Source organism: Quercus suber, unplaced genomic scaffold (genome assembly GCF_002906115.3).
Source record: "Quercus suber isolate HL8 unplaced genomic scaffold, Cork oak 2.0 scaffold_676, whole genome shotgun sequence".
NCBI classification, from domain to species: domain Eukaryota; kingdom Viridiplantae; phylum Streptophyta; class Magnoliopsida; order Fagales; family Fagaceae; genus Quercus; species Quercus suber.
Window position 1 is genome coordinate 191,800 of NW_027070117.1, and position 10,216 is coordinate 202,015.

The following is a 10,216-nucleotide window of genomic DNA, read 5'->3' on the forward strand; positions in this document are numbered from 1 at the left end:
GGGTGATGATATTGTTATAGTTGTTTTGGATTTTTTAAATAATGGCAATATGTTACCTGAGATAAATCACAGAAATATAGTTCTTATTCCTAAAGTGAAAAATCCTGAAAAAATGTCTGACTTTAGACCTAAAAGTTTATGTAATGCGATTTATAAGATTATGTCAAAAGTCTTGGCAAACAAATTGAAACAAGTACTTCCATATATAGTCTCGCTTACTCTAAGTGCTTTTGTACCATTGAGATTGATTATAGATAATGTCTTGGTGGCCTATGAAACACTACATATAATGCATGCTAGGAAGAAGGGAAAGAAAGGGACTTTAGCACAAGGGAGTTAATACTGTACCGGAGGCTGTACCAGTTTGGCTAGCAGTATGATATATTTCGGATATCGGTCAATATTGGTGTACCGTTTCAGGTTTACCGCAAAATAATATATATATATATATATAACATTTAAAATAAATAAATTTAGTATCCTTTTAATAATGTTTTTACTAGCATATTTTTTTGTAATTACTAATATACTAATTAAGCTTATAAGTTATAAGTAGTAGATATGAAAAAAAAAAAAAAAAAATGAAGTTATGGTGATGTCATTGACGTTTCTGGGTAGGGAAGATGTTAGTTGTCAAAGGCGAAAAAAATTAAATAATATGAAAAGTAAAAACTTTGGCTTCAAATGAAAGAATCAAGAATCAATAAATGTTTTCTTATCTTTTCACTCATAGATACTGCTGCATTTTTTTGCTTTTTTTCCTCTCCACATGTTTCCCTCTCTCTCAGTCACTGGCATTCACATCTTTCAATAAGAAAACTATTGCTGAGTCTTTTGATATCTTTCAACAAGAAAACAATAAATACATGTCTCTCTCTATCTTAGTCACACGTTTCTCCACATGTTCCTCTCATCTTTACACTCTTTCTTCTCCACTTTCTTCTCCACTTTCAAATTTCAGACGATTTTAGCTCTCTCTTCTTAGCTTTGTCTTTTGAGCTTCAGTTTTGTCTCGTTTCTCTCGTTCATATTGCTGCTTGTGTCACCGTCTATCATCACTCAATATTCAGTGAGAGGCCATTGGCTTCAGTGAAAAAAGAGACGGTGAGTGCATGAGGTGATTCTAACTTCATTTTGCAAAGCTATTGTGCGTTTTTCTTTCATTTTTCTCTTTCTTTCTGTTGGGTTTTCTTAGCTTACTTAGTTTTTCACCATCCTGCCCTTGAAAAATGTCAAAATTAACCAAAAAAAAAGCTTTTCATGTTTCGGCCTTGTATCTATTTACTGGCCGAAACGGCCGGATTTCACCAGTACGGCCGGTATTTTTTTCGGTACGAAATATAGGGGTATTCTGTACTGGATTGCTGGCCGGTACGGTATATACTGGTCGTACCAGCCGGTACGGTACAAGATTGACTTCCTTGCTTTAGCATTGAAATTGGATGTCAGTAAAGTCTATGATCGTGTGGAGTGGTAGTTTCTTCAAGGGATTATGGAAAAGATGGGCTTTCCAGCATTGTGGATAAAGAGGGTGATGAGTTGTGTCACTACTCCAACTTTCTCTATTTTGGTGAATGGTAAACCTTATGGTATGATACACCCATCAAGAGGAATACGACAAGGTAATCCATTATCACCATATCTATTTCTCTTATGTGTAGAAGGCTTTACTGCTCTGTTGGTAAAAGTAGAAATTGAGGGGAGGATTAAAGGGGTTTCTATGTGTAGAGGGGCACCCAGAATTACTAACTTACTATTTGCAAATGATTCTTTGTTGTTTTGTCAAGCTATACAGAATGAAGAGCAAGCTATAATGGAAATTCTTCAAACATATGCACAGGCTTCAGGGCAATGTGTAAATTTGGAGAAATTTTTAGTTTATTTTAGCAGTAATACAACAGGCAATCGAAGGCAACAGGTTCTGCAGATCCTGGGGGTGAAGGAGGTGGAGAGATTTGAATCTTACTTAGGGTTGCCAACATTGATTGGAAGAGACAAGTGTCATACTTTTTCTTATTTAAAAGACCGAATTTGGAATAAGCTACAAGGATGGAAAGGTATGTTGTTATCTAGAGCTAGAAAGGAAATCTTGATAAAGGCGGTGGCCCAATCTATACCTACTTATACCATGAGTGTTTTCCAACTTCCTATGAAACTATGTGATGAACTGAATAGTATGTGCGCCAAATTCTGGTAGGACCAAGTAGGTGATGAAAGAAAAATCGGTTGGAAGAAGTGGGATAAGTTGTCAACTACAAAGATGGAGGGTGGTATGGATTTTCGGGATTTTCGAGATTTTAATTTAGCCATGTTGGCTAAACAAGGTTGGAGATTGATTCAAGGGAATGATTCTTTGCTATACCAGTGTTTCAAAGCAAGATATTTTCCCCGGTCTTCTTTTCTTGATGCCAAAGAATAGGGTTTTTCAATTTTTAAACTTCAATTTTACTGTGCCGATTTGTTTTCCTTGGAATTGGTAGTTAAGCCGTTGCAGTGGTTTTTCCTTTGGAATGATTTTTCCATCGGTTTTCTCTGCCATATTGCGCATGCTTTTGGTTTTGGCGTTATTCCTATTAGCACAATATTGTGTTTGATTGCTTTAATCAAAGCCCTTACATAATTGGATGAAATAATTAACTGGACATAATTGGCACAATCGGAGTCTCTTCCTCTCTTCTTGTTTAATAAATAAGAATTTATTCAATAAAACGGTGATACAATTGAACATTTTGCACACAAGCATCATTAGCTATAGATCTTTCGAAATTGACAAATATTATTAAGTGAGAACACATAAGATGGATCCTTAGATTCTATCTATGATCATAGTGGACATAAACAAGTATTATGTGTATGAATGAAAATCCAAAATCAGACTTGACTTGAGGGAAGGACCAAGGCTGGACCATTGAAATTGATTGTAGTGGTAGAATTCAAAGAGAAGAAATTAACTTTACTAATGTTAGAAAAGCTTATTTCCTTCATTCTTGATGATTTGAGAAGTAATGATCTTGTATGCCCTTTCTGTGGGATGAAAACTATCCCAAAAAACATAATCATTCACATCTGTACAGATTGCAGACGATGGGTTACATATTGGAGCTACCTCTATTAGTCCTGAACCACAGCACCCTTTCTTCGCTATCTTAAAGCCTGTATATGTAATATACAGAAAAATTATTATTATTATTATTATTATTATTATTATTATTATTATTAAGAAAATAGCAAAGATCAATTGGTGAAAAATGAGGTTATTCGCTTTTTATTTGATTTTTCAAAGACAATTACTTAAGTAGCCTCAAACGGAACTATTTCGTTATGTAGCCTCATTTGGAAGTCGAGTCTCTGAGAGTCAAGTTCCAAGGGTTAACTCAAATCTTAAAGATTCTAGTTCTATAGAGAAAAACACCTAAGTTTAGGTTTTTTTTTTTATTTTTTTTTTTTTTTTTAAGCTTTTAGTGAAACTTGAGTTACAAAGAGTCAAGTTCTTCACATTGCTAAATAGCCTCATTTGGAACATTTGGAACTTACTCCCCAATACTAGAGTTCCAAATGAAGCTACTTAGCAAAATAGTTTCATTTGAGGTTACTTAATGAAATTGTTTGTGAAATTCAAATAAATAGCAAAGGAGGCTAGTGAAACAGAATGATGGTAATGGTTGATAACAAAGTGATTAAGATAACAACAAATGATTAAAAAAAACTGCTGTAAAATATTCTTTGGGTTCCTAAAATATAGGTTAAGTTTTAGGAATTTAAAATGTGTACATTTTGTTATTTTGACCATTCATTTTAATTTTCAATGACAAAAATAGAACAAATATAGTCTAGGTTCCATTTTTGTCACTAAAATATGTATTCTATTAAATATATTACAAAAAAATTAATGAAAGTGACGAAGTTTTCCTTTCAACCAATTTTGAATAAACCATTTTTGACACATAATTAGTTTTATAAACTGCTATGTCCAAAATAGTATACATACCATATTTCAAGGACAAAAAAAAGAAAAAAAAGAAAAAAAAAATCAGTGACAAAAATTTGTGAGTTACCATTCTTTTCAGGGTGTTCAATGAGATCAAGAAGAGGGTTGTAAATATCAAGATAGATCATTCTGCTATCGGGCATGTCCTTGTTAAGGGAATCCAACAAGGTAGTCAGTTTAGCATTGAACAACATTGCTAGCTGATTATGGCCTTCTCCACACTGTCTGCGTACTCCTCCGGCAACAGTTCTTTGTGATGGCACACATCCGATTGGCGGAGCTCCAAGTACTCCAATCCTTCGTGCTCCTAGTGAATAAAGTTCCTTGAAAACATAACAAGGGACGTCAAGTATCATTATTGTTCTTGTCAGTTTATTTTAGAAACGAGGGTATCTAGAACTTATGGTTATAATTATGAGGTCCTGTTATTCTTGTCTATGTCATTCTTTTTTGGTTCTGTGGTAATAGAAATAGGAAAGCAACACCACTGCTACAATAATGAGCTTGAGTGTGACCAAGAAAGTTGTGTCATTGAAATTTGAAATTTAATTGATAGGATGAAACCTTACCTTCAAGAATTGGGTAGCGTACTTGAGCATAAGGTCAGTGTAGGAATTGAAATCGTACTCGTATCTTCGTGCAGTAGGTCCAAAATATACGTTGGCGATGTCGCAGCTACTCATTGAAATGAGATATAGACTTCTGGTTAAGATGAAGTTTGTCCTGTTTGCTCCAACAATTCCTTGAAGCCTCACAATGTATTCTTTCAACATTCCAAGTTGATCGGACAACGACCAGCTTGACTTTGATTTAAAAAATAAAAATAAAAAGTAAATAAATGATAAAAAGGGAAATACATATTATACAAACTATGCGTACACCCAAAACAAAGGAACAAAAGTATTGTGCGTGTACCGCTAGTTTGGATGTCAAGGGATCATATCCAGAGCCACCAGAAGCGAAGCAAACACCTGTAATGAGGTCTTGAGATTGCAGGTTTGGATCCATATATGCAGGTAAAAATTCTTTAATTTCCAATTCCTTCACTAAAAGTTGAAATGGAATCAGAAAGTGAACTTTGGGCACGGATTAAGGAAATTTTTAAAAGAATGAAAAATTTTGTTTTGACTCGTATGTATTCTAAAAGTTCAAGTGCATTTGGAACAACTTATTTGTAGTAGCTTATTTGTATAATATTTATCAAAATATATAGCTTATTTGTATAAACTTTGAATTTTGTTTTTTAGTGTGAGTCAAAAATATAACTCATATAAAAAGTAGAGAAAAAAAAAGGAAATTACATTTTTTTTCCAGCTTAAACTATACCACATTTTACACTTACCCCCTTAAACTACGAAAATACACCATCAGCACCTTAAAGGGTGTGTTTGTTTAGAGGTAAAATAGGATGAATGGAAAATTTTGAAGAGAAAATGAGAAGGAAAGCTTTTTTGGACTGTGTTTGGTTAAGGGAGAGGAAGGAAAATAAATAGTAAGGCCTAGGTGTTTTCTCCCCAGGCCTACCAAAAAGTTTTCTCTCCAAAATATAAAGAAAAATAAAGGGAGAAAATGGAGCTATTTAATGGACGAAAATGCCCATGTGCACTTGCATGTGGGCAATTCGTCCAATTACTTTCTTCTTCTTTTAATTTTTTTTTTTGCTCTTTCCTGAGCATTTTTTTTCCCTAGATGTTGCCTTTTTTTTTTTCTTGGGTTGTGGGTGTGATAGTTGTTTAGTTTTTAGTTTTTTCTTTTTTTACTAGACATGATATTTTTTTTTTTTTGGGACATGATTTTTATTTTTTATTAAATTGGGTGATTTTTTTGTCATTTTTTTTTTGTTTTAATTGGCCATCATTTTTTAACAATGGTATATGAGTAAATTTATACAAATTCACTTTTTTCATCCCTCCACTTTTCTACTCCAAAAAAAAAAAATGACGTAAATTAAAAATCATTTCTATCCTCCTACTTTTCCACTCCTCCAACCAAATGAACCCTAAAACCAAAACCTTGTAATCCCCTTGCGTCACTTTCCCAATTGAGTTGGACAAAAAACATAGTCACATGAGTTATGCATGACACCAACGGGCATGGAACCCATTAATCCTAGCTAAAATGATTAAAATGCGCCCCCCCCCACAAAACCCAAAATAAATCCCCACTTTTTTCCTAAAATCTTGTTTGGCTAGAGAGAGAAAAAAATAGAAATATGAATTCAAAAAACAGTGCCACTAAGATGAACAACAATTGTGAGGGGCATTTCGGTCATTCTAAGTAAGCTTAGAGGTTCCATTTTAGCAAGTGTTACTTGAAACTCATATAACTAGAGTGACTATGCGCTATTTGGTGGCAGTGTTTAAACATTGTTGTTCAAAATTATGTGAAAATTGTGGTTTAAAAAGTGTTGTAAAAATACATGTTTAAAGTACTCATAATGTAAAAAATTTGTTTGGTATTATATTTCAAATAACATATTTTAAAATATGAAAAAAGATAATTATGGGCCCATTTGGTACTATTATTTAAATAATAATACGTATTTTTACAACACTTTTTTACTGAATTTCAACAATACTTAAACGTACTAAAAATCTATTACCAGAGGGTACAAGTGCGTATTTTTTTATAAGTAAAAAATATCTGACAGGAATAGTACAGTTAGTACTATTTTATTTTATGTGCCTCTTCACTCGCCCTTTCTTTTTTCCTTTAGTGCTCTTCGTCCTTCTGAACCCCAGTTCCTAGCATCTTTGCTTTTCTTTTGTTGTTTCTTTCTTTTGTTTGCTCTAAATGTTTGATTTGGTTTGTGTTTTGTGGGTGAGGGTTAAACTCAAATGGGTTTTGTTTTAAGGGTTTGAGATTCTGTTTCTATGGGTTTTGTTTTGTTGGTGGGGTTAAATGCAAGAGAGATAGGAAAAAAGAAAAAAAAAAAAAAAAAAAATTTTTTTTTTTTTTTTTTTTTGGAACATAGGACAGAACTACTTAAGGGCATAGGTGGGCCCCCTCCAAGTCTGTGGAAAAAAAAAAAATGCACTAGCACGTGCATTAAAAACAAGAATTTTAATTCTTGCTCTTAAATTTACATACTTGCCCCCTTCCAAAAAATTTACAAATTTGATCCAAGAAATCCAACAAATAGATAACAAGCAATATATATATATATATATATAACACATATCCAGATGATAAGAAAAATCTTTGGACAAATCATAAATCCGATATAAGTACGAACAATAACAACAAATTAATTACAAATCCTAACAAAAAAAATTACAAAAACCCAATAACCTTTACATAATTTCTCACTCTCACTTGAGAGCTCTATGCCCCTCTCAAATGACTCTAAACTCATAGCTATAGAAACAACTCCTATGCCACATATTAATCGTTTTATCCACACATTAGTTAGACTTTGAAAATATTAAGATGTGCTAATTGACTTTCAAAACTTTTGATTATAAAATCTTATTATTAATTTTTTTTTAAAATACAAATAATAATTGATAAATTAATGCTAATAATACAACTTTGTCAATCTCTAGTATTAATATTCCAATTTTTTAAATTATAAGAACAAAGAACTTTAACCCCCTAAGTTTGAATCATGTTTCCTTTCCTATGTGTATGTTTGGATAGGAATTATTTGTGTATGGTGTTTTGCATTTTTTTTTTTTTTTTTAATTTTAGATTCAAGCGTTTTTTTGCTTCTTGGAGACAAATAGCACTGTTTACGGGACCCACAATCATTTTATTAAAAAAATTAAAAATATGTCTTACAATACTATTTACACATTTAAAAATTATTTTATTACAGTATTTTCAACTTTCAACAAATAAAACCTGTGATTTTCCCAAAAACACAAACAAACAAAAAGAAAATAATACCACGTGAGAGAAAGAGAGAGAGATCATGAATTAATACCTATCATGTCCGATGGGACCTTGCCGTTGCTGAATCTGCCTGTTGCAACTTTTCCTTTAAAGTCATTCCCATACGGACGGTAATTAGCCTTAGATGGAGTTATTCGATTGTTGTTGTTGCCTGTATCCACTGTCGAATCTCCAAAGACAAAAATTGCAGGAACGGTTTCATTTGGTGGTAGCTTTATGGCAGCCATGGTGTTGTAGAAGAGAACAAACAATATGAGATTGAACAATAATATAGAACAAGGGTGGGAGTTCACAAAGAGAGACTGCATTTTCTTTATTGGCTTGCTTGCTCACCGAGTCACAGACTCAAAGTGAAAGACGCATGTACAGGTTGTCGGGGAGTACAGTTTCCTTTGCATGTGATATAAATAGTAGGTTGAACTATTATTTTAATCCTCCACCTAACCTTCGTCTTTGTATTAATTTTGTACCTAGCACCGACAGTGAGGGGAAATTAAATGTTTCATGTCTTAATTCATAAAACTAAATAAAAATTTGGCATGCCTTATACTTTAAGTACGGCGATTTTAATAATATGATATAAAATCAACAATTTAAATGTTGAATAGTTTTGGGAATTTTCCGTAATAAAGTGTCTTTACCTTTTTCTCAAAAAAAAAAAAAAATGTTGAATAGTTTTGGGAATTTTAGTCTTTGTTAGTATAAACTATAAAGTATAGGAGACCGACCATAAGAGCTTTTATAGCAAATGTTTTTTCATTTTTTTTTATATTTTTATAAAGGTTCAATCGGAAATGTTTGCTTCTGGTGATTAGTTTTTATTTATTTTTATTTTATTATTATCAAACTAAGATATCAATCAATTTTTGATGTAAACAAAGATTGAATCTCATATCTGTTATTTAACTATCAGAGACTTTACCAGTTGAGCTAACTGAAACTTATTATAACAAATGTTTTTTAGTACATTCCGGTTTGGATATTTTTCAAAAGGGAAAAATTATTCAACTTAGCATATTTTTTAAAGACCACATATAATTTTTTTTTCTCTCAAAATTCCTTTTTTTTTTTTTAGATAACAAAATCTTATGGGAAAATTATAACTTACCCACCTAGGGTTTGGTGGAAATTTAAATTGTCTACCTGTAGTTTGAAATTTAATACTTTACCCACCTGAGGTTAGCTTAGTTAGGGTTCCATAACCCATCTCTGTTAAAAACAAGGTTAAATATGTAATTTTGTTATACTTTTATGTCTCTCTTCTCAAAAAACACAAAAAAAAAAAAATTAATAATAAAATACAATAGGTAAGATTAAATAAGATCAAAAAGATGTTGGTAAGGTTTTGAAAAAAAAATATTAAAAGAAAAGCTTCCTTTGCCTAAGCTAAAGTCCACTCTCATTCTTTGGTTGAGTCCACAAACAAACTTCATACAAGCAAATCAATGTACCAAGGTACCAATGATTAATGATTTACATTTTCTGTGTGGATGGGATACTCTGAAATAAATGAAGGCCGACAAAAAGGTTGTAAGCAGTGGGCCAGTGACATTACACAGACTAGTTGAGTGGGAGATTTCAAGAAAAACATGCTTCTCAATTGAAAAGGATGTACGGTATGAACACTTGATCAATGGATTACGTAGCAAAATAGGATTAGTAGCTGTAAACATTATCAACAAATTAAAAGACAAAACTACACGATGCTTTTCAATCCTAAGCAATTATATTTGGCGTTGTGTTCAATATTGTTCTTTAGACATTGGAGGGGTGTCCTTCAAAGCAGTTGTGCCCACTCCTTTAAAGATTCCCAGTTGTCCCTTGAAACAAGTTTCAAGTTTATGATCATAAATCATGAAATTGAAAGGATGTATGGTATGAACACTCGATCAATGGATTACTTAGCAAAATAGGATTAGTAGCTGTAAACAGTATCAACAAATTAAAAGACAAAACTACACGATGCTTTTCAATCCTAAGCAATTATATTTGGCGTTGTGTTCAATATTGTTCTTTAGACATTGGAGGGGTGTCCTTCAAAGCAGTTGTGCCCACTCCTTTAAAGATTCCCAGTTGTCCCTTGAAACAAGTTTCAAGTTTATGATCATAAATCATGCAGATATACTACTTTAATCTAGTATTCACTGTAAAACTTAACCAACAACGAAACAAATCAATGAGAAATTTCAATGTATTTGAACATATACAAAGGAATGACAACAACACGTTAAGGAGTATATCAGTGTATACAACCCAGTAAATCAATGACGAAGCAAGACATCATGTAGTTGTATATAATTTTTTTAAAAAAAAAAAAAAAAAACTTTAACAACA

General features: G+C 32.2%; 1 protein-coding gene across 1 annotated transcript; it reads right to left on the reverse strand.

Moving 5' to 3' along the window:
- Positions 1-2,651: 2,651 nt before the first annotated feature.
- LOC136064373 (GDSL esterase/lipase EXL3-like) lies at positions 2,652-8,254 on the reverse strand. The gene is made up of 5 exons (XM_065766037.1): positions 7,914-8,254; positions 4,904-5,034; positions 4,558-4,791; positions 4,056-4,311; positions 2,652-3,153 (listed from the first exon to the last, which is right to left on the reverse strand). Exons 1-5 carry the CDS (start codon positions 8,188-8,190, stop codon positions 2,963-2,965), a joined length of 1,089 nt encoding a protein of 362 aa, XP_065622109.1. The 5' UTR covers positions 8,191-8,254; the 3' UTR covers positions 2,652-2,962.
- Positions 8,255-10,216: the final 1,962 nt, after the last annotated feature.